Source organism: Canis lupus, chromosome 12, assembly GCF_003254725.2.
Source record: "Canis lupus dingo isolate Sandy chromosome 12, ASM325472v2, whole genome shotgun sequence".
NCBI classification, from domain to species: Eukaryota; Metazoa; Chordata; class Mammalia; order Carnivora; family Canidae; genus Canis; species Canis lupus.
Genome location: NC_064254.1, coordinates 8,909,387 through 8,936,551, shown reverse-complemented (window position 1 = coordinate 8,936,551; position 27,165 = coordinate 8,909,387). Strand labels below are relative to the sequence as shown.

Sequence of the window (27,165 nt, the reverse complement as noted above, 5' to 3'; positions counted from 1 at the left end):
TTTTTAAAGGTTTTTCTATTTGAGTGGATGCTCAACTGACTGAGCCATGCAGGCGCCCTAGTTTTTTTCTTTCTATAACTGTCCTTTCATTTTCAAGAGTTGTAATTCATTCTTGTTCTTGTTTTCAGGATATAATATTTGTCCTCCTGAGGGTATTAACTGTGATTTTTTTGACATATAATTCACATATAACATTGTTAGTTTCAGGTGTACAGCAGAGTGATTCAATATTTGTATACATTGCAAAATGAAAACCACAATAAATCTGGTTAACATCCATCACTACACATAATTATTTTTCTTCTGATGAGAACCTTTAAGATCTACTGTCTTTGCAACTTTCAAATATAAAACACAGTATTATTAACTGTAGTCACTGTGCTGTACATCACCATGACTTATGTATTTTATAACTGATATGTATACCTTTGACCATCTTCACCCATTTTGCTCACTCCCTGTTCCTCACCTCTGGCAATTACCAATCTGTTTTCTTTATCTGTGAATTTAAGTGTTTTTTGTTTTGTTTTGTTTTGTTTTGTTTTTTGGTGTGTGTGTGTGTGTGTCTGTGTCTGTGTGTGTGTGTATGTGTGTTTTGGTTTTAGATTCCACATATAAGTGAGATCATATGGTATTTGTCTTTCTCTGTCTGACTTATTCCATTTACCTTATGCCTTCAAGGTCCATCCATGTTGTTATGGATGGCAAGACTTCCTTTTTTATGGCTAAATACCATTACATTGTGTATGTGTATGTGTGTATTTTTTATTTGTTCATCATCAGTGAACATTTAAGTTGTTTTCCATGTATTTGCTTTTGCAAAGAATGTTGCAGTGAACAATGGAGGTACATGTATTTTTTTCAAGTTAGTGGGGGTTTTTTCCCCAGTTTTTGTCATGAAAGGGTGTCAAATTTTGTCAGATATTTTTTCTGCATCTATTGATGTGGTCATCTGATTTTTTTTTTAAAGATTTTATTTATTTATTCATGAGAGACACATAGAGAGATGCAGAGACATAGGCAGAGGGAGAGACAGGCTCCCTGCAGGGAGCCTGATGTGGGACTCAATCCCGGGACCCCAGGATCACACCCTAAGTAGAAGGCAGACACTCAACCACTGAGCCACTCAGGCGTCCTGATGGTCATCTGATTTTTAACCTTCATTTTCTCTATGTAGCATGTATCACGTTGATTTTGTGAACATTGAACCATCCTTGCATCCCTGGAATAAATTCCATTTGATCATGATGTATGATCCTTTTTATATGTCGTTGCATATGGTTTGCTAATACTTTGTTGAGGATGTTTATTCATGTAACCCCAGTTTTTTAAAAGAATCATCTTCTGTTATCTCTGTCACTTTTCCTTCCTCTTTCATTCTTCTGTTTGTGGAATTTATCTTTCTTATGCAACATTCTCCTTACATGTGTGCTGACTATTGGCTCTGTACTTATCTCAGTGTCCAAGGCTTCTGTTGGCCTGACTGCCACTGCTGTTTCCATTCATGCTGGTTGCCCCCACTCCTTTCAGCTAGCTTAAGTACTCTAGCCTTGGGGTAAAAGCTGCAGCCTTCCCCCTGCACGCAGGGATGGAGGGAGACCAATTTATCCAGCTCAGGCAAATTTAGTTCTCCAGACTGACAACCTGCTTGACATGCATAGGGTCCTTCCTACTTCCTGTATAGGTGAATGCAAAGTTTGGGGTGTATTAGTCCCGCTCCTACTTTGTATAGAACCTTCTGTATGTGCTTTGGGGTGTGGTTTCTTTAATCTGTGGGAGCCTATCTGCTTTCTATCTCTCAGGGTTCTTCCACTTGGGCCATTGAAGGCATTCTTTCTTACCTTCCAGCTCTATTGTGGACTCTTTCTTTGTCCTTTTGTTATGTCTAGGGATTTGGGGAGGAGGCGGTTTAGCAAATAATCCAAACACTTCTTTGTTTCTCATGTGCAGAGTATGAGGATCTGTGAGTAGGTTTACCAAGAGCAGTCTTGGAGTCAAGGACACAGGGATTTGAATCTCAGCTGTTTTTATTAGCTGTGTGATTTCAAGCGATTTCATAATCTCTCCAAGCCTCTCTTGCCTTATCTATTAAATGGGGATAATCCTTGTTGTGAGGCTTCAATGAGCTAAGGCACATAAAGCCCTCAACAGGGCTTCTAGCAGAATGAACACTCAATATGTAATCTTTTGGTTATTTTTGTCAGAGTTTTTATTTTTCTATTTTTTTTTTATTAAGCTAAGCCCAGTTAATAGAGGAGTACAGAGAACCCCTTTTCTATCCACCTTATTTAGACTTGGAATTTTTTCTTCCAGCCCTTTTCTGGGACCTCACTAGAAAGAAACAGACTGACCATACACACCACACCCCCACCCCCATCCTGTTCTCTCTACAGCTCAGCTCCACCAGCTAGAAGGGCTGAGGACCATTGGCATCACCACCAACGGCATCAACCTAGCCCGGCTGCTGCCTCAGCTTCAGAAAGCTGGTCTAAGTGCCATCAACATCAGCCTGGACACCCTGGTGCCAGCCAAATTTGAGTTCATTGTTCGCAGGAAAGGTGAGCAGATGTGGTTTATAGTGGAGGGTGGCCCTCCCAGGCTGCTCCTCCCACAGAGCTGAGGAGCTGTGGCTGGTGCCAAGCAAGGAGCCTGGTTGCTCCCTTTTGGTGTCTGAGCTACAGATAAACCTAGGAATTCATTCCTTACTCCTCACACTCATCAAATGTCCTCTGTCTCTATAGCCACACCTTTGGGGAAATTGGGGGATCAGATGCTAAGACCTGTGGTGACCTGTCGCCCTCTGCCCTGCCCCCAGTTTGCCTAGGACTGGGCACGTTGCTAGTATACAGGCCTTTCTATTTTATTTTATTTTTTTTTAAATTTTTTATTTATTTATGATAGTCACACACACAGAGAGAGAGAGAGAGGCAGAGACATAGGCAGAGGGAGAAGCAGGCTCCATGCCGGGAGCCTGACGTGGGATTCGATCCCGGGTCTCCAGGATCGCGCCCTGGTCCAAAGGCAGGCACTAAACCGCTGCACCACCCAGGGATCCCAGGCCTTTCTATTTTAAAACCAAGATAGCCCCTGACGGATGGGGACAAGTTGGTGACCATATAATGAGATCTGAGGAGATGTGGGGCAGCCCGAGGTGGAAGCAGCTGCCTTGAGGTGCCAGGGTCAAGGTCAGCATTGCCAGGCAGGGGTCCTGCAGTGGCACTTCCATGGCATCCTCCCTACCAGGCTTTGTCCGGGAGGGCACAGGTGGGGGAGGTGGAGCAGCCTTGAGCCCCAGGTCTCATTAGATCAGCACCCAGTGGCTCTTGGGCCGTAGGCTTCAGTTTGGGGTGGGAAGTACCCAGGGTTGGATGCCCTTTGAGTTGGGATGGTGGTATATAACTGAGAGTTCTCTGCAAGATCAAGAGACTCAGTGATCCCTCCCTTTCTTTAGAAACAGCTTCTAGCTCCCAGTTCCACTTTCTCTTTCCCCTGCTCCATGGTGTGACTCTCTGTTTACACCATCCGGGTGTTAAGGATGTGCTAATGGAGTCTTTGCCCTCTGGAAAGAGCTGCTTCAGGTGCTGCGAAGGAGACAGAGACACACAGGCACACAGGACATTGCTCTGCCTTACAGGCCATGAAGGGCCAAAATGCATGCTGCTACTAGGCCACCTTTGTTTGTCTTGTGTTGATTAAAGAGCTACAGGGAAGGAGAGAGAACTTCTAGCAGAGAAGACGTGGAGGGCTCCATGGAGGAGGCATTGACTCTGGGCCTTGAGGAATGGGGAACAGAGAGAGGAGTTGGATCAAGGGAGCTCACTTTGAAGGGGAAAGGCACTCGGGAACCTGTGAGGGCGCTGAGGTGGGAAAGTTGAAAGTGTATTTGTGGGTTTCACCCCCTCCCCGACATCCACATATCCTCTGCCTCCTTGTCTCATTTCCTAGAACCGAGGATTGGAGACAGTAGATCTTGACATCAGATCTGCCTTCCCATTTACACTTCTATGTTCACCACCCCTTTTTGGAGGTGGAGTGCTTTATAAAAGAAGAAGCTTCTAGATTATCATAACAGCAGTTTATATGAAAACTGCACCTTCCTCTTGTTTCCCTGCCTCACTGAGCCATCTAAAAATGCTGCAAGGAAACCCTGGGGTCCATCCTCTGGCCACCCTCCGCCAGGGGAATGGCCCAGCTGTGAATCACACACAATCACCAGGCTGTGCTGAGGGGGCGGGGGAGGGGCCAGCATGCAGGAGGCCCTCAAATGCTTGGGCAGAGGAGGGAGCAGAGAGTGAGAAGCAGCCTGGGATCCCAGGTACTGTGGGTTAACCACAGAGATGGGAGAATCACGTGAGGACTAATCGCTCACTGGCCCCAGCACAAAGGACTGACAAGGGAGACCGGAAACCTGCATTCTAAGGTACACAGCGTGAGGCCTCCAGTGGGACACCACCTCTTCTTAGGGTCTCAGTTTTGCCGCTTAGACAATCAGAGGGGTCACCTAGATCAGGATTGGCACATGATAGACCACCAGCCAAATCCAGCCCCCTGCTTGTTTTTTTTTTTTAGTTTTTTGTTTTTGTTTTTGTTTTTTAATGGGGCTGGGAGCCAAGAATGAATTTTACAGATCATATTTGTAATCAATTTGATGTTAGAAAACATTAATTATGAACTCCCAGCTAAGCAAAATATTATCGCAGCAAAAAGAATTCCATTCTTCCATTCTATGTGTAGAGCTGTATTTTAAAAGATTGTACTTAATTATCAGATTCTGAAATTATATAGTCTTATACAGGATACACCTAATAATATCCCCAATTTCACCTCTCGGCCTACAAAGCCTAAAATATTTACTATTTGGTCACTGGACTTGGTGGTCTCTGAGGCTCCTTACAGATCTGGTGCTTCCCTCTGGGTGTAAGGGGGGCAGGGAGAGGGAGAAAGTTTCCAGACCCTTCTCTCCCTCCTTGCAGGCTTCCACAAGGTCATGGAGGGCATCCACAAGGCCATCGAGTTGGGCTATAGCCCTGTGAAGGTGAGGACCTGCTGTTGCTTTTGACCTCTGACTTCGGCCCCCCACCCTGGCTAGGCCTCCTGCTGCCAGCATCTGGCCCATGGCAGGCAGCTCCTCGCCCTGGCTGGTGCAGCTGTACCGTACCCTCATCACTTCCTTGCCCACTGCATCCAGCATGCCCCTGACCTCTTGGAGGGGAGAAAACCAGTGACCCCCATTGCATCCCCAGCTTAAGAACTGGGCGGGGAGAGATACAAGGAATGGGCCCTCCAGTAGAGAGCCTAGGCAAGTGCCAGACCCCTGAAGGTCATTCCTTGGAAAAGAATGCAGGGGGAACAAGCCTTGTGGTCCTCTTGTCCCTGCCCAGGTGAACTGTGTGGTGATGCGAGGCCTGAACGAGGACGAGCTCCTGAACTTTGTGGCCTTGACCAAGGGCCTCCCCCTGGATGTGCGCTTCATAGAGTACATGCCCTTCGATGGTCAGTGACCTGGGATGGAGTGGGAAGAGGTTGGGTCTGGCAGCAGAGCTAGACCAGCACCATGCTGAGACCGTGGTGCAGGGATGCTGAGGACCCTGGGAAGGGTTGAGTGGGGTGGACAAGGTCTGGCTGGCCCTGTGGGTGCTGGTGACCCTGGGCCCCACTGTGTGTATGGGAATTTCTCTGGGGATAATGGGTAGGGGCCTCTGCAGGCGTGCCAGGCCTAGGGATCTGATTGGGGGTTAGAGGCATCTCTGAGTCGAGTGTGGGTATGGTGTGATTCACCTGCTTTAGGCAGGGCCTCTGGCTCTCCTATTCAAGAGGCAGAACTGATTCTTGGGTTCTGTGGGAGGGTGGACCTAAAGACCCCAGGCTCCTGCAACTCTGTGACTCTGTGGCTTCCAACCCCAATACAGGCAACAAATGGAACTTCAAGAAGATGGTTAGCTACAAGGAGATGCTGGACACCCTCCAGCAGCAGTGGCCAGAGCTGGAGAAGCTGCCTGAGGAGGAATCCAGCACAGCCAAGGTTGGGGGCAGTAGGGGTGGGCCTGGGTAGGGAGGAGGACCATGGGGCATCTGGCATATAACAAGAGGCCGACTGTGTCGTCACAGCTGCCTCCACCCTCGTGGCCAGAGCAGTAGGCTGGGTAGGGTGCAGATGTGAGTACCTTGTCTTAAACCACACTTCAGTAAGTGGTGGAGACATGCTGTGGCCACACTGCCCACGTGCCTCCAAAAACATAGTAGGTTTGCTGTCAGGCCAGGTGCAGGCAGAGAGCTCATAGGTCCTCCATTGTGTCAGAGTCTTCTGTTGTCTGGGGACCTTGGGTGCTCCCTTCCTCGGGAGCTGGGCCTGTCCTGGGCCTGTCCAGCCCCATCCCCTCAGTGGCCCTTTCCCTCCTCACCCCAGGCCTTTAAAATCCCTGGCTTCCGGGGCCAGGTCAGCTTCATCACATCCATGTCTGAGCATTTCTGTGGAACCTGTAACCGACTACGAATCACAGCTGATGGGAACCTCAAGGTAAGTATCCCTTTCCTCACAAGGGACCCCTTGCCACTTGTGTGTTGGGAATATTTCTTCCCACTTGTACCCCCAATTGGAGGGGAGACCAACAGGACACATGGTGCAGATGGCGAAATAGTGTCAGTTTGGGGAGAGCACGGGGGCTGAAGGTGACAGCGAACCCATGGCCTGCTGTCCTGGGGCTCCTGAAGTAACTTCCAGGTGATTGGGAGCCACTTCCCGGGACTTAACGTTACCAGGGTGGGCAGGGGAGAAGTGAAGGGTCAATGTGCCCTGGATGGGCCCCATTCCAGGCCCAGGGCTCAGATCTGAAACCAGTGACTGTTATTCACATCTGATCAGCACATCCTGTGCCTTCAGCCCTTTGGAGAGTGTCAGAGAGGCAGAGACATAACCAGTCCTTGTAGAGGTAAAGTCTTATGGTTAAGAGCAAACAAAGGGCTGATGTGTGGCAGTACGTAAGTCTTTGTCAGAGGAGTGGCCAGACAGGCTGTAAGGGGGGCAGGACTTGAGGGAGCACATTATGGACACCGATGACCTTGAAGGATAGAGAGGGGAGGGCAAGAGAAGGGAGGACACCTGTCTGGAGTTCATACTGACAAGGCTAGGGCAGGTCAATGCCAGGTCTGGGGAAATCACATGGTAGAGGACTTGAATGCCCAGGTAAAAGGTACAGCACAGCGTGTGTTCTGTTGACAGTAGGGTGCTGTGCTGGACAAGGGGGAGACATGACTCCTGTTCATGTTTGAGGAAGAATAACCAACTGGTTGAATTTGGAAACAGGAAGACTAGTCAGATGGCCACTGAACAGTGTTCCGTGTAGGTAAGAATGTGAGGCGAGGATGGGAAGGAAGAATGAAGGAGCTTGGAAACACATGTGGAAGACCACAAGAAGGCATCCAGGGGCTGGTCGGCTTTGGGAAGTATTCAGCATTGGGAAGGAGGGTGATCGGAGTTCAGATGCATTGAGCTTGACATCCAGGGACCATCCAGCACTTGTTCAAAAGCCAGGGGAGTTTTCTAGGCTGGAGATGTGGAATTGCCATAAAGTATGGATGGCATCTGTGTAGTCAGGACCCCTGCAGGACACGGTGGGGTGGAGTTCTGAAGAGAGGCTATTTATAGTGTGGGGAGAGTGTGACTCAGAAGAGATGTTGAGGCACCTGAGGGGCAGCAGCAGACAGCTGCTCCCACCTGGGATCTGGGAGGAAGTGGTGTCACAGGGGCCCACGGAGAGCTGTATAGCCTGGCGGAGTGGCCACCGGGCTGGAGCTGGGGCTGTGGAGGGGAATAGTCACTGCCTGAGATGTCTGAGCCTGGAAGAAGCAGGATAGAAATGCCCAATCTTTCTTTCCTTTCACTATCCAATCTCCCACCAGCCAACTCAGCCAGAAGCCAGCTAGAGGGGATCCTGGAAGGTGGACCCCTGGGGGCAGAGGGTGGGCCCGGTGAGGGAGTGAGTGGTGAGGAATAGCCAGCAGGGTAAAGTAGGTATACCTCCTTCTACTTAGGTTCTGTTTGTATCTTCTCTGGTGCTCTCGGCTCTCAGAGGCTTCTCAGACATTCCTCTGTCCTGTGTCCACGATGCCTTCTACAGAGCTGGCACACAGTAGGTGCTTTATAAAGCTTTGTGGGAGGAGGGTAGGTATCTCTCCTGCTGGGACTGCCTCATCCACCCCTGAGCCCCCGAGCAGCCAGCCTGTCTCAGAAGCTAGAGAGTGTCGAGTTTGAGTGGCTTCAGGATGCCACCCTCACCAGGTCTGTGCTGTTCAGCCATCCATCCAGGTTACAAACTGCAGTGTGTGCAGGGCCAGGCCAGTACGGTCCGTGAGTGTAGGGATCAGGAGGAGACGGGGGTGAAATGGGATGTTCGTGCCACATGCAGGGGGACTGCCAGGATTGGGAGTCCATGCTCAGGCAATAAAGAGGCTACTCTAGGGAATGTCTCAGGAGAAGGTTTGCATCTGGATTTTTATGTGGCATCTCTGTTGGCAACTGTTTTTTATAGTATGCTCTATAGGCTGAAGGTAACATGACTGTGAATCAGAGATACAGGCCTCGGGACGTCTGGTTCCACTTTTTGCCCTTCCGGCCTCTCTGACTTCACCATCCAGCACCTTCTATCCCTCACTGCAGGAAGTCCCACCTTGAGTATGACCCAGCTGCTGGCACTCAGCCCACGGGGGAACTCTAGGGACGGGGGCCAAGGCTCGGAAACAAGGGAGGCATGCTCTCCTCACCCCCATGGTGACCACCCACAGGTCTGCCTCTTCGGGAGCTCAGAGGTGTCTCTACGGGATCACCTGCGGGCAGGGGCCTCCGAGGAGGAGCTGCTGAGGATCATCGGGGCCGCTGTGGGCAGGAAGAAGCAGCAGCATGCAGGTAAGGGGTGGGCACGGGGCAGGCCAGGCTGGCTGCTGAGTGGGCCGGAGGGGCTGAGGGGACAGAGCAAAGCTTGGCAGGAAGCCAGCGGGACTCAGTGACATCTTGGCACCCAGTCCCTCCTGTGGCACCTGGAGACTGGGGGTGTGGTGATGGTTCTCTCCTCCCTCCGGAGCATTGGCACAGCAGAGCCTGTGCAGGAGAGGGTACTCTGAATTCTCCTGGGCTGTTTTATTGGAGAGAGGGGATGTGGGGGGGGTGGGGGCACTGTACCTGTCTCATCCCACACATTGCCTTCTCTCAGGAGGGTGGGGTCCTGGGCATCCACAGAATATGCTGGCTCTGTCATGGGTGACCTTGCAGTGCATAGCAGGGGCTTTTTGTCAGGGCGCACTTCAGTGATTGCATGTCCCTGGGTCGTCCTACCTCTGTGTCAGCCTGAGAGTGAACTCTCCTTTCCCACCCCTCCCTTCCCCCTTTCCTACTTTCCTCCCCCACCCCCCCATCTCTCCCTTACCCCAGGCATGTTCAGTATTGCCCAGATGAAGAACCGGCCCATGATCCTCATCGGTGGGTGACCCATCAGTACGTAACCACTCACCCTTGTCACTGGGGGATCCCGTGGGGTGGGGCCCCTGCCCTAAGCCACCCCCAGATCCTGCATTTCATCCTGATGTTCTCATCATGTGTTTCTTGTACTCCTCCTCCATCTCCTCTCACCCTTCCAGTTTTACTGTGTCTTCTCTTCCCCGTTCATTGTTCCCCCTCACTCTGTATACCACAGAAATCATCATTCTGTCTTACCAGAAATTGGGGCAGGGGGCCTTCCAGATTTATGGTCTATTGTTGTCCTCAGGTTGTTGTCTCCCGAAAGTGGAGCTCCTGGTTAAGATGGAGACCCTGTCCTTGGCTCTAGAACCTCCCAGCCTAGATGCTATTACAGGATCTGGGCAGGGCTTGGGGCAGCCAGCTAAGAATGTTCCTGATCTTTTCAGGAGGAGGCAACCGGGATCTCAACTGCCTAATTCCTTAACTCCTGGAAACTTATATGCATAAAGTCATATGTGTTCTCTGGGGGAACTGGTTGATCCATGAGGAGCTTTAGGGATGCTGCTACTGCTCTGCCAAATGCCCAGACTAGATGAGGGGAGGCCTTGCCCCTTTGGCCACAGCCCGATCTGGGCTTCTGAACTATACCACCAGGCAAGAGAAAGTAGTGAGAAAAACTAGGGAAAGGGATTCTTCTCCAGGGTTTGGAACCAAGTGAGTGAATGCACGGGCCCAGAGGAAGGCAGGCTAGAGTGGGCTGCCTCCCAAACCAGCCTCCCAGAGAAGGGAAGGCAGCTCACCAAAACACTCCACTGGGAAGTCAACTTGACCGTCTCTCTTCTTCCCCTCACTTCCAGCATCATAGTCCTATAGTTGGACTTTGACCCATGCTGACACACCTTGATGGCAAGGAGCTGGGGATGCCTTTGTGGAGGAGGGTTGTACCTCTGACATTGGCAAGATGGGGACCCAAACCTGGGAAGCCAGAAGTTGGGAGGCCTATTTGCTTCATAAGATCTATTACTCCTCTCAAGGACATAGAATAATAAGCTGGTCTGATTTCTATAAAACCAGGGGTTGCCTGGAACAGGACCTGCGACTTTCATGTGCACGTGAATCACTTGGGGCTATTGTCATTTCGGAGTTGGATTTGGGAAGTCTGGGCCATGTTTCTACACTGGACCACCCTTTGAGTACCAGGAGCCTACAAGGCTCCCAAGGCCCTCGGCACCATTTGGATTGGCCTGTCACTCCGTGGGTTCTTCTGATGTCCTTGAGGGGGCCTGAAAGAGCTTGTTGAAATAGATACAATATTTCCCTTACTATCTTCCCTGGACACCAGGTACTTATTATTTACCCTGCATAGAGAATGTAAAGAGGAGTAACTGTGATTGGTAATTCAGTCTGAGACCTCACTGTAGCTTCCAGAAAATGCAGTGACCGAGAGAGGTCATGTGATCAGGCTGCAGCCTCAGACTTTAGGTGATTCTGAAGAGAACTTCAACGACAAGGGAGTTGGTGGGGAGGGGAGCCCAGGAGTGCACCCACTGCCCCCCATGGGCCCAGGAACACTGCTGCACACCGCCTGCCATGGGGGGCTGCAGACCTGTATCCCGGGGCTCTCTGTCTGCATACCTCCTGCTTTCTCTCCTCACTACACTCCTTGCTCCTCACCCCTCTCTTCTCCAGTGTGGAAGCAAGAACTCAGGGTGGGCAGGGAAAGGGTGGGAGAAGAGGTGGGGTGGGGGACGACAAAAAACCCTTCCTTTTTGGACTCCGTTTCTCTTCTCTTTCCTTCTTGCCTTCCAGAGTTACCTTTGATGCTCCAAGATTCCCCACCAGCCATTCCAAGCATTTCCTCCCAGGACCCCTTTCACGTTCAGGGTATAAGACACAGAGTGAGTTTCTCCAACCGGATGTCGACTTGGTGGAAAGGATGCTGGGTCTCCCGGACCCCTCCTCTGGGCCAACGGTGGTCCAACTCCCCTCAGAGACACTGCAGTTCCCACCTAGACTCAGATGCCAACCCAAAGTGCCTTAGTGCAGTGTCCGGGGCTCCTGCCACCCCCTCAGGACCCCTGCCAACCTCGGACCAACTAACCCATGTGGACACAGAAGGACGGGCAGCTATGGTAGATGTGGGTGGGAAGCCAGACACAGAGCGGGTGGCTGTGGCCTCAGCCGTGGTCCTCCTGGGGCCTGTGGCCTTCAAGCTTGTCCAGGAGAACCAGCTAAAGAAGGGGGATGCCCTGGTGGTAGCCCAGCTGGCCGGAGTCCAGGCCGCCAAGCTGACTAGCCAGCTGATCCCTCTGTGCCACCACGTGGCCCTGAGCCATGTCCAGGTACGGCTGGAGCTGGATGGTGCACGCCATGCCGTGGGGATCCGAGCATCTTGCCGGGCTTGGGGCCCTACCGGGGTGGAGATGGAAGCCCTGACCGCGGCTGCCGTGGCCGCCCTCACCCTATACGACATGTGCAAGGCTGTCAGCAGAGACATTGTGTTGGGTGAGATCAAACTCCTTAGCAAGACTGGGGGTCAGCGGGGGGACTTCCATCGGACTTAGAGCTCTTGCCTCTCACCCCCAGCCCAGCCGGGTCAAGATGGGATGTGGTTCCAGCAAGTTCCTGTAACCCCATCACTGTTTATCTCCAAGGTCAGCCCACCCCTTTCCTGCTATATGATCTAGAGTGACCAGCTCAGCCTCCTGTCAGCCTTCCTGGACACCACAGTCATGGAAGGGGGGTCCCCATGAGCAGTGCTAGAGAACTGAAAAATCACATTGTCTGAAGTAGTCCCCAGATAACACGTCCGGTTTCAGACAGCCTAGTCCCTAACTTCCACTTCTCATTTTGGGTTTTCTCTTCTCCTTCTTTGGGAGAGAATAAGGGCTCATGAAGCAGAGGGAACCCACTTTGAGGAGGGAAATGCACGGTTTGCATTAAGAATGTTCCACAAATCCTCTAAAGCAGCTTTGCCTTCCTGAGCCTGGAGCTACAACCCCATCCTTTCCTGCCTCTCCACCACCCCTCTGAAGGGGCCAGTTACCCTCTCCTTTTGCCTGAGTCTGTGTCCTATCAAACTTGCAGGGTTTTGGCTTAACAATTGCACTCATCCTGCTGCCAGCTCCTTTTCCTAGGTCCCTTCCTCTTGAACAGGACACACATGAGCAGTAGCCCTGGGGATCCCTGACCCAAGCACACATCCCACCCCTGGCCCTGTGCACTGCTGTTCCACCCGCTGCCCACACCCCTTTATTCTGGAACATATCAGGGAAAGAAGAGAGTTGAAGATTGCCTTCACCCTCACAGCGCACAAAATAAAGCCACGATGCCAACTTTGGAGATGCAAGAATGAGGACTATCTGTGCAGAGTGCACCGAGCTGCTGTGAATTCATGCCCACCACCACCCCTCCCCTCCGGGGGAAGAGGAGCAAGAAGGATGCTAGAAAAGCCAAAGGGGCACATTCTCTGAGTATCCCTCGTCTTCCCTGTGGGAGAAGGTGGGAGTGGAGTGGGAGGCCCCAGAGATGTACCCCCTGTAGTGGGTGTCAGGTGGCGGGCTCATCACTGGTTTTGCTATTAGAGATCAAGGGGGTGCACTTAGAGGTTCCTGGTATGCACATCCCCAAACACTGGACTGGTTGGCTGGGCTCCCTTTGTAGAATAGGCGGCTTTGGGTATATCCCCAGTGGCACCCCCTGCCTGCCTCCCCTCTGCCCCATACCCCCGTATGCTGGCGAATGTTTGACAAGCAGCTCTTGGGAAAAGAAAAAGCCAAATTCTTTGGCTGATTTCAAGCTACCAATACAATGTGAATTGGCTTGCAAAACTTTTGAAAATGTAACAGTTGGTGCTCTCAGAGTTGATATGAACTGGCTCCAACCTCCTACTAGCTGTTGACCACTACCCAGCACACCTCAAGTCCCCGCATGGGAAGAAGGCAGGCTGGATGGGGATGGTACGGATTTAATATTTTTTAGTATTACAATATATTCTTATAAAAATGGTGCAGGTAAAAAGGATGCTGCAGATTTTGTACATTAGCCCCACTTGTCTGAGACAGCTTGGTGAAAGCAGCCGTGGCATGGAGGCGTCCCTGGTAGAGGCTGGAGGAACAGTCATGGCACCCCAGTTGGTAAAAATGGGATGGGGATGGGGAGAGCCTGGACCAGACCCCTTCCCTCTCCAGCTGGAGAATTTTTTTCCTCCTGCTGTCCCAAACATGCCTGACTTCCCTCACCGGGGAGGAGGAGCGGGTGCTGCTGCCGAGAAGGGGACAGGTTGGATTAGGTTAACTGAATTTTACAATGAACACAAAATTAGACAGCTGGAGAAATGTACCTGAAGGGGGCAGGTGGGGGAGAGAAGGACACAGGAAAGACTAAGGAACAAATATAGTAGGTGTAAACATTTAGCATATCAAGATACCAACTCGACCATCTCCACGGGGCACCAGCCCGTCCTGGCTGACTCAGATGTGATGGTCCATGGTCCAAGGCACTGTTGTAGATCTGGCTATTCTACTGGCCAGAGCTAGACAATAATAAATAGAAAAGGAAAAATCTTTCGGGGTGAGAAGCCTGAGCCCTGGAACAAGGTATGTGTCCTCTGTAAACAGTTAAACCAAAGTGTGCTTTTCTGTGGATGCAGGATGTCTTGAACAACTTCTATATTCCTTGTCTCTCCTGGTGTGTATCCAGTCTTCCACGGTGAGTGGGAATGCCACAATTCGGACATGCTGTTGGATAGAAGAGGAGCCCTCCCCCATTCTTTGCCCCTATAGGGTAGGTTGGCCTCAGCCCAGCCAGTTTGGGAGAGGACCTTCAGAGAACCGCCCCCCCCACCCCACCTTCCCATCACCAGCTTCTTGCAGCGGGGGCTGTCGGCCATACAGATGGGTATAACAAAGCCCTCTGCAGCTGCCCTTCCTGGAAGCCTTCATCTTGCATTCACCTGGACTCCAGGATGGCCTCTTCCCATCTAGCCTGGCCAGGCGTGCATTTGCTCACATCCCTCCCCCCTTCAAACCAACACACATGCTGGGCTCACTAACCCTATGTTTCTTGTCCCCCGCCCCCGCAGCTACTCTGGCCCTATCTCAGGAGTCTGATGTAGGGAAAAGATAAGCAGCTGAAGAGTGGGCCTAGCCCACCATTGTGGCCACTGGCATTAACCCTGAGCTGGAGAAATAGGTTGGAAGGTGAGAAACAAAGAGAAGGTTAGGAAGATAGAATGGCAAGGAGCTGGTTGATGGAGGGAGGCTGGACTCCGAGGATGATAGGTCAACTCCAGTGGGAAGAAATGTATTGAAAATAAGAGGCTTGATGGAGTTGACCTCTCCTGCCTTCTTTGAGAAGATAGAAGTTTAGTTTAGACATAGCCATTGTTTCACCCCAACCAAGGACAGCTCAAGATGCACAGGACAGACGGTGGGAGTGGATGGGAGGACCAGAATGGACCCCTTGGAAGGCAGACTGAAGAACTGAATTGAGAGGTGGGTCCCAGCCCCCATCTCTGGTACCCAGCTTTCTGCCCTTGTTTCCTCTAGGCAGTGCACCCCCAGGGAAATTGGGCTTTCTCCTCTGTATTCCGCCTCCCTGGCTTCCCCTGCCTGCTCTGGCTCCCAGTCCGAATGCCTCAGAGATTGCATGTAAATACAGAGGGCAGCTCTGGCCCTTTGGATCTTCTCTGGAAGCGACACCCAAGGGCCAGCCTCAGCCAGGTCCACATGGTTTGAAGTGGCCTTCTGCAGGCTGGACAGAGTGGGAGGTCTCCGTGGCGTCTGCCCTGAGGCAGACATTAGAGCAAGAGTTTGGGGTCTGATGAACCTAAAACTGTGGACCAGGGAGCCCGTGAGTCTAGCCAGGCCTTCAAGTGCTGCCCTCTAGTGAGGGGCCATCAGAATGCCCAGCCAACACCTGTGCTGTCCCACATCAAGACAGTGAGTGGGTGGGTTGTGCAGAGGAGGGTTTTGTTCCAGGGTCCTCATGCCCGAGGCACAAGGTGTGGTAATGAGTGGGGTCTTTCTTGAACCCCTTCCCTAACCAGATTCATCAAGTACCTGATCATGAACCATAGTCGTGGGAACCCAAAAGTGAGTGTTCTGAGGTTCAGGATTAGTAAATAGGAGGGAGGTGGCAGTAGGGAAGGAAGGGGGAGAGACTTAAGATATACAAGAGAGGGACTAAAGGGCTTGGGATGTAGGAAACAAGCACTGCTACTCTGTGTCCCGATGACCTGGTCTCTGCATCCTCCTCCCAGCACTTTCTCTGAAACCGATCTAGCTAGACTATCTAATGCCTCTTCCTTCTCCATCCAAGAGGAAACTTTGCCCGCAGCTCAGTGTTCCATTAAAGCCTCTTCTGGGGGATGGGGGCCTGCGTTCTCTCACTCGGGCTCTCAGGGGGCCCACCCCACCATGAATTCCCTCCTGCACATGAAATCTGGACAAGGCCCGTGGACCAGTCCAGTCTAGATCTGGAACAGTTGCGTGCCAACACGTACGTGCCCTTGCTGGGGGTGGGGGTGGGGGTGGGGAGGCAGGGCTCCTTCTGCAGGGCCTACCGGGGCCGTCCAAGTCTGCCTCAGAGGGACCCTGGGCGGCCGGGATGCAGAAAGAGTAACGGAACAGGAGACCTGCGGGGACACCTGGTCCTGCCACACATGGCCCCGCCCCCAGGGCCCAGCCCAGGGCTCGTTTAACCCGAGCACCAAATTGTCTAAGGATCACGGCTGCCTCCGCTCAGCCCCTCGGCCCAGCCCCGTCTCCCACCTCCTGCTGTGGCCAGTGCCCAGGTCAATAATTTAGCCTGCTTATGGCCCGTTCCCGGGTGACTTCCAGGGCCTGGCTCCCTGACCGCTTGCGGCTGCGCTTGAGCTTGCATAAGTCCTTGTCAAAAACCTCCCCCGAGCGCAGGGCTGACACCAGGTCATCGAACTCGCCGCCTTCCTCCAGCGTGCTGCCTGCGTGGACCTTCCGCTGCCGCTGCCACCGCTCCCGCTCCCTCTGCTCCTTCAGCTGGAGGAGGAGGAAGAGTGAGAGGCCAGCTGAGGCCAGAGCAGCCACCCACAGCCCAAGTGTCAAATGAACCCTCCAACCGGCCTGTAACTCCAAGGCTGGGCCCTTGATGCCTGTATTCACCACCTGGTCCCACTTTGCTGCTTCCTAAGACAGCCTGTGTCTCCCCACCTCCTACTGCTTTCCCTCAGCAGCACCCCGCTCAGCCCAGCCCTCTCACCATGGCTTCCATGCGCGCCCGCCGTTCCTCCTCCTCCTTCCTCCTCCTCATGGCCTCCAGGTCCTGCCGGGCCTCCGAGAAGGCCTGCAGGAAGGTGTCAAAGATTCCAAAGAACTCATCTGGCTGCATCTTGCTGTCCTGCTCCCCAAAGTGCATCAGGGCCTTGGAGAACTGTGAGGGCAAGAAGGGTTGGTGAGAGTCTCCCCTCAAGCAGGGCGGGCTCGGCCTATGTGGTAGGCTGGGTTACAGTCAGAGTAGAGTCCGGTCCAAGGTTGGGAGGGGGAGACACCTGCTATCATCAGGGCAGGGACAAGGCTAAAGGAGAAGCTTGAGGCTGGTGCCATGGGGAGCTGGGGGATCCCAGCTGGCTGGCAGAGGCTGCCCACAGCCACCAATGGGTCTATTAGGATGTAGGTGTGGGATCGGGAGCTGCAGACCTTGGGAAGTATTTCCTAAGGCCACAAACTCAAAAGGACCCCAGGGATCATATAGTTATTGGGCTAATTTAACTCCCCTGTGCCTCAGTTTCCTCCACTATAACATGGGGACAATAGATCCTACTTCATAGTGTTGTGAGGGTGAAGTGAGTTAATAGATGTAAAGTGTTAGCTATAATTTTATGTGCCAGTCGCTATCCTGACATTTATGGACAGCTACCACCTCTCATTCAGCCCAGAGTGTGCTCCATGCACCAGCATGGGCATCTCAGGCCCCCTCCAGGCCTCCTGAGCGAGGACCCATGTTTTAATAGGACCGCCTACAGATGGGGTCCATGGGGATACTGGTGTTGAGAAGCCAGGAAGAGGCACAGCACCTGTGAGCAAAGCTGAGCTCCTGAGTCAAGATTCTAACCCAGCCGTGTCTATCGCAGCCGGGAAACTTCAGGCAAGTTTCTTAACCTCTCTGGATCTCAGTGTACATAGTTGTCCAATGGGGTAATAACCTTTTAACAATCATAAGGTAGGTCCTGAGACAAATAATGTAAAGGACCACACAGTAGCTACACCTGATGAATAGACTAGGATCTTTGCAACAGAGTTGTTGTTGCTTTTCTTACGGGAATGAGAAAATTATTTATCCTCAAAGCTCTGTGATTCTGGGTTTGTCCCTCTGGGGCATCTGGAATAGCAATGGGTGAGGTGCTGTGTGTTATGTAAAAGGGGCTGTGTCAGACTGGGGGCCTGGGCCACACTTACCTTTTCCCTGGCCTCATTCAGCTGGTCTTCCAGCTCTGAGAAGCTGAAGCTGGAGACGGTGATGAAGTCACTCATGACTGGGACAAACTTGTCATTTGGTTCCCGTACCTGCCGCTTCTGGTATTCCAGCTCCTGAGGAGGGAGAGTGATGTGCTGGTTAGATGGGTACCAGCATAAAAGTCAGGAATTCTGGGGGCCATCACACTTCCCACCCCTCTTGCCTGCCTAGCCTCACAATTCTAAGGGTAGCAAAGATTGTGAGAGTTATCCCTCATACACCACTGCCATCTTTCTTTCTCTAGACCTTTGCTTCCCAGTGTGGTATGGGACCAGCAACAGTATCACCTGGGAAATTTGAAGAAATACAGATTCTCAGGTCCTTCCCCAGGGCTAGGTAATCAGAATCTGCATTTTAATAAAACCCACAGGTGGTGCATATGCAGATTCAAGTGTGGGATGCATTTCTAAATTTTCTAGCTCGTGTGGATCCTGCTGGTCACAGGCCATGCTTTGAGTAGCACTTTAAAAGGGCTATAAATTGGAAATTGGCCCCACCACCATCATAGTGGCAGTGAAAAATTATTTCTCATACTTCTCTTCATTCTCTAAGGTCATTTTCCCCTTACCTGCATACCACCCCCATCCCCCAGTAAAGATGGAAAGGGTCTCTAGATCCTAAATGTGGAGGACAAAGGATTGGGACCATTGCCATATGAGACCAGCCCAGCCTAGGGCCAGAGATGAGAATATCTGAGAAGCCATCAGAGCAGGAATGGTGATGACTAGACACACCTGGGCATAGCCCCTGGGCCCACTACTGGCCCAGGAAGAAGAGATATAAGGCAAGAATTTCTGGGGATAGTTGTGCCCAGTGTCCTACACTATGTGCTACCTCCACCTAATTGGCTTCCAAGGGATGTAAATAGTCTTTCTACTTGAATCAGACTTAAGCATGTGGCCAATTTATGGTTCATTCTACTCTAGTGCCCAATAGATGTGCTAGACAGTGACCTGGCCAGTCTCAGATATTTCCTCATTGAGAGTCTAAATTGAAGCCCTAAATAATCCAGTCATCCTTTCCTGAGGGCTAGCTCTGTTGCTGCCTAGCACTTGGTAAAATGATGGATCTCCAGACAGTAGACCCTCTCTGATGCATTTCTGTGTCCCAAAGTTCCTCCTGGGATGCTAGAATAACTGCACAGGGTATAGCCTCCAGCAAAGACACAGGCAGCAGGGGCAGCTTTTGCCTCTAACAGCACCCCCTCAAACCCCAAGCAGGCATAGATGTACTCACCACCTCAACTGCTCTGAGGCCTCTCCTGAGGTTGCCCACCTCCTTCTCCAGCTCCGCCAGGCTGTGGGGAGACATACAGGAAGGAAGAATTGCGGACAGTGGTTCAGGAAGATGGCAGTGCAAAGTACAATGGCCTTGGAGTCAGTGGACCCATGTTCCAGCCCTGCTTTGGTCACTAATGTGTGGACCTGGCAAATCACCTCGCCTCTGTGCTTCTACAAAATAAAAGGGCTAAAACTTAGGTTCTAAAGATCCTTTCAGATCAGAAATGTTATGCTGAATATTAGGTTTCTAACACATGGCCTCTGACTTGAATTATTTTTAATACCACCAGGTAATACTTAAAATTCTTAACATGGTGTCCTGCATGTGCAGGAAGCATTTGTTGCATATTAACCATTTTCCACTGCACTTCTGCTTTTGTTGGAGATGCTTCTATAAGCCTATGGCTGTTCGAGTCTGTGTTCTTGCCTGTGGCAGATATCATTGGTGACACATCCATATCTCCCTGGATCATCCATCGTAGTGAAGAGTCTTGACTTCCAATGATATGACCACTTTCTCTGGGGCCCAGAGCTACCTCTGCCTATACCTATGGCCAGAGTTATGCTCTGCCCAGTGATACTCAGCCAATGACTGACAGAAAATGGGGTATGCTATCCTAGCTCCCTGACCTCTTGAATAAGTCAAATGAGTGTCCTATGCTGTCTCACAGGCTTCCCTGAAGGGATTAAGCTCCAGCTGATCCAGAGGTAACTGGCTTAATACTTGTTAATAGTATTTTTCTCACCCCTGGCTCACTTTGCACTGTTTTCCAGGAGCATCCCTGAAATAAGGATTTGAGAGCAAGTAGTCAGGCTTCATTTGTTTCTCCTAAAAGCAGATCCTGAGACACTGCCCATTCCTAGTCATCCCACAATAGCAATAAAGGAAATCTAGACAAGAGTGTTGTGATCACAGGGAGAAAGAAGCCTTGGAAGTGCCCCTCACTTGACTTTGGCGGCTTCTGGAAGATGCTGTAGCTCTGAGGGCATGTTCAGGATGTCAGGGAAGTGCTTCTCCAGGATCATGATCAGGTAATGGAGCAGAGAGATGTTTCTGTGGATGAAAGGTCAGGGGTAAAGGAATGAGGGCCAGGAGGAAAGTAAGGGGAGGGGTCAGGGGGAAAATGTAAGGAGTTTGGGTTGGAAATGGGAGGAGGAGAGGAGAGGCCAGGGTCTAGGGAGATGCAAGATAAAGAAGCAGATAGAGTCCCACCTGTCAATGCTGGACTTGGTGTCTGCAATCTTGTTGAGGCTGGCCACCCGGAACCCATAGGCACCCCCACGCTGCCCTTTGTTCATGAAGTTGCCAATGGCCAGGACGACCTCAAGCATCTGTGTTAAACGCTTGCTGCGGATCAGCTCCCGGGAGGCCAGCAAGATGGCTGGGAGAGGAGGGACAGGTCAGAGCCCTGCAGAGACTAGGCCAGGGCAGCTGGTCCTCTTGAGTTCCAGGATGATGCCACCACAAAGTCTAGTCTCAACAAATTGATCTATTCCATACCCACCAGTGGGAAGCGGGAAAACTTGCCAAAAGCCAATTCAACAACCTATTCTCAGAATGTGCCAATTCTTCTTAACATATTTAAGAATATCTTTTTTTTGTATATATTCAAAGATTATTATTATAGTCTTTCTAAGGATATACACAAGAATATAATACTTTTACTATTTTAAGCTTAAAATTTTTAATTTCAGCATTTTACATGTACCTCTTTTGCAATGATGTTTTATTTATTTTTGGGGGGGAGAAAAAAATCCCTGTCACTTAAATTATAATATGTCACCAGTATTTCTATATTTTTGTTCTATAATATAATGGTATACCTTGCAGTTGGTGGTATCTTTAATAGTTTACTTGACATTGTTTAATGTAATTTAAATTTTTTCCCAACTTTTAGGCATTTTAATAATTTCTCTCCAATGCCTTAAATAATACATTTGCTAGAAATACAAACTAAGGTTAACAGTAACCAAAACTTCAATATTTCATTCCAATGTGGATGCTCTGGCCCATCTTCAGCTATTATGCACTTAGGGCAGATGCATAAAATTGGGATACAAATCCTACATTGAAATTTTGGCTACAAGTTATGGAATATGTGTTTTGATTATTAAGTGTGGTGATAGGAGCACCAAACCATCCCATGATTTTCAGCTTACGCCAAACTGAACATTCCTTAAGATGCTGCTCTGGAGATAAAATGAGAACCATCTGACTAAAAGTTTGCAGAAATCTTCAAAAGCACTTACAAGTAAGTGATTGAAAAAGAAAAAGAAATAAAAAAGAAGGCTATAATGTAGAGATGTAGAGATCCCCAGGACCTCCCAGCTTGTACCCACTTCAGCCTCAGTTATCCTTCTAGGACACTCTCTGTGCACAGAGCCCCAGGGCCACCCTGGAATGCAGCCACTTCAGTTCCAGCCATCCCACCAGGGCAACCCCAGAACAGAGTACCCTCAGATCCTCAGCCCACACCAGCCACAGCAATAGCTAGCCAAAGACACATGTAGCCTAAACAGGGGATGACCATACACAAGACCAGTCCTTCACGTTTTAGAGAAAAACTATTCATAGAAATAAAGACTGAAAGTCAAGAAAAATGGGGAGACAGAGGACTACGCTCCAAACAAAACAAAGCATCAGAAAAAGAATGAAATGAAATGGAGATAAGCAGTATGCCTGATAAAGGGTTTAAGATAATAATCATAAAGATACTTACTGGACTTGAGAGAAGAGTAGAAGAACTCAGTAAGAACTTTAACAAAGAGAAAATACACAAAAATTTCAGAGTTAGCATAACTGAAATGAAAAATACATTAGAGGGAATCAACAGATTAGCAGATGAAGAAAAATAGATCAGCAATCTAGAAGATGGGGTAATGGAAAACAAGCTGAAGAGCAAAAAAAAAAAAGTTTTTAAATGAGGACAGATTAAGGGATCTCTTGGACAAGTGAACAAACATTCACATGATAGGGGTCCCAGGAAAAGAAAAAAAAGGGGCAACTTACTTGAAGAAATAATAGCTGAAATTTCCCTAACCTGGGGAAGGAAACAGACATCCAGGTTCAGGAAACAGAGTTCCAAGTAAGATGAACCCAAGCAGGCCTACACCATGACACACAGTAACTAGAATGTCAAAGATTAAAGATAGAGAATTTTAAAAGCAGCAAGAAAGAAGGAAAGATACATACAAAGGAAACCCCTCTAAGACTGTCAGTTGATTTTTCAGCAACAACTTTGCAGGTTAGAGGGGAGTAGCAGGATATATTCAAAGTGCTGAAAGGGAAAAATCTACAACCAAGAATACTTTACATAGCAAAATTATCATTCAGGATTGAAGAAAAGAAAAAAGAGTTTCCTAGGAAAACAAAAGGTAAGATATTCATCTCCACTAATCCAACCTTACAAGAAATGTTAAAGGGACTTCTTTAAGTGGAAAAGAAAAGGCCATAACTGGAAGTAAAAAAAAAAAATATATATATATATATATATATATATAATTTATATATATAAATTTCATATATATATGTAAAATATGACACCATATCCATAAAATGTGGAAGGGGGAGTAGAAAAAATTCTTTTAGAATATGTTCAAACTTAAGTGACCATCAACTTCATATAGACTGCTATATACTTAGGATATTATATATGAACCTCATGGTAACCACAAACCCAAAACCTGTAATAGATACACAAAAATAAAGCCAAGATTAACACTAAAATGTCACTAATCACAAGGAAAGAGAACAAGAAAAGATGAAAGGAACAGCGAAGAACTATAAAAACAACCAGAAAACATAACGAAATGGCCAAAAGTATATAACTATTGATAATTACTTTAAATACAAATGGTCTAAACGCTCCAATAAAAAGACATAGAGTGGCATGATGGATTAAAAAAAACTCACCTATATACTGCCTATAAGAAATTCACTACAGACATAAAGACACAGATTAAAAGTGAAAGGATAGAAAAAAGATATTCCATGAAGTGGAAGAAAAAGGGAAAAAAAAGCCAGGGTAGCAATACTTAAAATTACTTTAAAACTAAGGCTGCAATAAAAGACAAAGAAGGGTATTACATAATGATAAAGGGATCAATCCATCCAACAAGAGGTATAACAACTGTAAATATCTATGCACACAATATTGGAGCACCTAAATACATAAAGCAACTATTAACAGACATAAAGGGAGAAATTGACAATAATACACTTACATTCCACTTACATCAATGGATAGATAATCCAGGCAGAAAATCAATAAGGGAACAGAGTTGTTCAATGACACATAAAACCAGATGGACTTAACAGATATACACAGATCATTCAATCCCTAGACAGCAGAACACACTTTACAAGTGCACATAGAACATTCCTCCAGGATAGATCACATGTTGGGCCACAAAACAGTCTTATTAAATTCAAGAAGACTGAAACCATATCATCTTTTCTGAACACATCGCAAGAAAAAAAAAAAACTAGAGAAAACAAACACATAGAAGCTAATAACATGTACTAAACAACCAATGGATCAATCAGAAATGAGAGGAAATTAAAAAAAAAATACATGGAGACAAGTGAAAATGAAAATTATCCAAAATCTTTGAGACTTAGCAAAAGTTCAAAAAGGGAAATTTTTAGCAATACAAGTCTACCTCAAGAAATAAAAAAGAAATCTCAATCTAACCATATACCTAAAAGTACTAGAAAAAAAAGTGATTAGAAGGAAGGAAGTAAAAGAGCAGAAATAGATGAAATAGAGCCTTAAAAATGGAAAAGATCAATGAAACCAAGAGCTGGTTCTTTGAAAAGGCAGGCAAAAGTGACAAGCCTTTAGTCATACTCCTCAAAAAAAAAAAAAAAAGACACAAATGAATAAAATCAGAAATGAAAGAAGTGATAACTAACACCACAGACATAGCAGGGATTATGAGACTACTATGAAAAGTTATATGCCAACAAATTGGACAACCTAAAAGAAATGGATAAATCCCTAGGAACATATAATTTTCCAAAATTGAATCAGAATATCTATTCTCAAATTCTTTCAAAAAATAGAAGAGGGAGGAAATTTTCCAAATATATTCTATAAAGACAGCATTATCCTGATACCAAAAGCAGACAAAGACACTACCAAAACAAAACAACCCACAAAAAAACCCAAAACCAAACAAAACCAAACGAAATCCACAAAAAAACAAAACCCTGCAGGCCAATATACTTGATGAACATAGATGCATAAATTCTCAACAAAATACTAGCAAACTGCATCAACAATACATTAAAAAAAAATCATTCATGAGCAAGTAGGTTTCATTCCAGGGATGCAGGGATGGTTCAATCTTTATAAATCAACATTATACATGACATCAACAAGAGAAAGGATAAAGACCATATGTTCATTTCAGTAGATGCAGAAAAGGCATTTGACAAAATTCAACATCTGTTCATGATAAAAACTCTCAACAAAGTAGGTTTAGAGGGAGCATGCCTCAACATAATAAAGATCATATATGAAAAACACATAACTATCATCATACTCAATAGTAGGAAACAAAGCTTTTCCCTTAAGATCAGGAATGAGACAAGGATGCCCACTCTCATTAACTCTATTTAACATAGTAGTGGGAGTCCTACTCACAGCAATCAGACAAGAAATAAGAGATATCTAAATTGGGGGCACTTGGGTGGCTCAGTGAGCATCTGCCTTTGGGTCAGGTCATGATCCTTGGGTCCTGGGATCGAGTCCCACATCAGGGTTCCCATGGGGAGCCAGCTTCTCCCTCTGTCTATGTCTCTGCCTCTCTCTGTGGGTCTCTTGTGAATAAATAAATAAATAATTTTTTTAAAAAGATAGCCAAATTGATAAGGAAGAAGTTAAACTATCACTACTTGCAGATGACATGATATTATACATAGAAAACTGTAAAGACTCCGTTAAAAATATATTGGAATAAATGAATTCAGTAAAATAGGATACGAAATGAATACACAGAAATTGATTGCATTTCTATACACTAGTAATTAAGCAGAAAGAGAAAGACAAAGGGGGCAAGAATTTACAATGGGGAAAAGACCATAAGGAGTGCTGGTGAAACTGGACCACTTCCTTAAACCATACACAAAAGTAAACTCAAAATGGATTAAAGACCTAAATGGGAGACCTGAAATCATAAAACTCCTAGAAGACAACATGGGCAATAAACTCTTTGACACTGATCTTAGAAACATTTTCCTGGATATATCTTCTTAGGGAAGGGGAACAAAAGCAAAAATAAACTGTTGGGACTACATCAAAATAAAAACTTTTTGCACAGCAAAAGGAACCATCAACAGAACAACAAGGCAACCTATTGAATGGGAGAAGATATTTGCAAACAGTATACCTGATAAGGTTTTAGTATGCAAAATATATTTAAAAACTTATATAACACCAAAAAATCCAATTTAAAAATGGGCAGAAGACCTGAATAGACATTTCTCCAAAGATGACATACAGATGGTTAACAGACACCCCAAAAAATGCTCAACATCACTGATCATCAGGAAATTGCAAATCAAAACCACAATGAGATATTAACCTATACTATCAGAATGGCTAAAATTAAAAAGACAAGAAATAATAAGTATTATAGAGGATGTGGAGAAAAAGGAACTCTTGTGCACTGTTGGTGGGAATGTAAATTGGTGTAGCCACTAGGAAAACAGTATGGAAGTTCCTCAAAAATTAAAAATAGAAATACTGCATGATCCAATAATTCCACTTCTGGGTCTTTACCCAAAGAAAATACAAACACTAATTCAAAAAGATATCTGCATCCCTATGTTTACTGCAGCATTTTCACAATAGCCAAGAAATGGAAGCAACCAATGTATCCACTAATAGATGAATGGATAAAGAAAATATGGTTGTGTAATTTGTATTTGTAATTTGTAATTATTGTATACACAATAAATTGTGTATTTTGGTATAGTCCTAATAGTATATTTCTGCTTTTGTTCCCCTTACCAAAGGAGATGTATCTAGGAAAATGTTTCTTAAAGCTGATGTTAAAGACCTTACTGCCTATGTTTTCTTCTAGGACTTTTATGGTTTCAGGTCTCACATTTAGTTCTTTTTTTTAAAGATTTTATTTATTTCCCCATGAGACATACACACACACACACACACAGAGAGAGAGAGAGAGAGAGAGAGAGGCAGAGACACAGGCAGAGGGAGAAGCAGGATCCATGCAGGGAGCCTGATGTGGGACTTGATCCCAACTCCAGGATCACGCCCTGGGCTGAAGGTGACGCTAAACTGCTGAGCCACCCGGGCTGCCCTCACATTTAGTTCTTTAATCCATTTCAAGTTTATTTTTGTGTATGGTGTAAGAAAATCATCCAGTTCTGCTCTTTTGCATGTTGCTGTTCAGGCTTCCCAGCACTATTTATTGAAAAGACTTTTTCTCATTGCATATTCTTGCCATCCTTGTTGTAGATTAATTGACCATATAATTAGGGTTTTATTTATGGGGTCTCTATTGTGTTCCATTGATCTATGTGTCTATTTATGTGCTAGTACCATCCAAACAAAGAAAAAAGACCAAAGAAATCACTCTTAAATATAAAGAACAAATTGGTGGTTACCAGAGGGGAGGTGGGTGGGGGGTAGGTGAAATAGATGAAGGTAATTAAGAGTGGACTTATTGTTAAGAGCAGTGAGTAATGCATAGAATTGTTGAATCCCGTCTTCTGCATACCTAACACTGAACAGAACACTGTACGTTAATTTTACTGGAATTAAAGCCATTGCCTTAAATATATACAATTGTGAATCTCAGGTACATACACTTGTACACCTTAAATATGTAGAATTTTTATTTGTCAATCATAGTTCAATAAAGCCAGGGGAAATTTTCCAGTACACCAATAAAGAAGATGCACACAATGGA

General features: G+C 47.4%; 2 protein-coding genes across 8 annotated transcripts in view; one reads left to right on the top strand and one right to left on the bottom strand.

The window, feature by feature from the left end:
- Nucleotides 1–12,803, top strand: part of MOCS1 (molybdenum cofactor synthesis 1) — a 34,737-nt gene extending 21,934 nt beyond the window's left edge. The window contains 8 exon segments of the mRNA XM_025418687.3: nucleotides 2,394–2,558; nucleotides 4,974–5,035; nucleotides 5,382–5,493; nucleotides 5,910–6,022; nucleotides 6,407–6,517; nucleotides 8,782–8,902; nucleotides 9,425–9,472; nucleotides 11,261–12,803. Coding sequence (XP_025274472.1) covers nucleotides 2,394–2,558; nucleotides 4,974–5,035; nucleotides 5,382–5,493; nucleotides 5,910–6,022; nucleotides 6,407–6,517; nucleotides 8,782–8,902; nucleotides 9,425–9,472; nucleotides 11,261–12,015 — 1,487 coding nt within the window. The 3' untranslated portion in view covers nucleotides 12,016–12,803.
- Nucleotides 12,804–13,402: 599 nt separating this feature from the next.
- The window catches only part of DAAM2 (dishevelled associated activator of morphogenesis 2), a 122,166-nt gene continuing 108,403 nt past the window's right edge, over nucleotides 13,403–27,165 (bottom strand). For all 7 annotated transcript variants that reach the window (XM_049092071.1, XM_049092073.1, XM_049092070.1 and 4 more), the window contains 6 exons: nucleotides 20,438–20,606; nucleotides 20,171–20,278; nucleotides 19,181–19,241; nucleotides 17,887–18,018; nucleotides 16,691–16,861; nucleotides 13,403–16,470 (listed from right to left, as the gene is read on the bottom strand). In XM_049092071.1, the coding sequence (XP_048948028.1) occupies nucleotides 16,249–16,470; nucleotides 16,691–16,861; nucleotides 17,887–18,018; nucleotides 19,181–19,241; nucleotides 20,171–20,278; nucleotides 20,438–20,606 (863 nt within the window). In that variant the 3' untranslated portion in view covers nucleotides 13,403–16,248. The remainder of the gene's footprint in view (nucleotides 16,471–16,690; nucleotides 16,862–17,886; nucleotides 18,019–19,180; nucleotides 19,242–20,170; nucleotides 20,279–20,437; nucleotides 20,607–27,165) is intronic.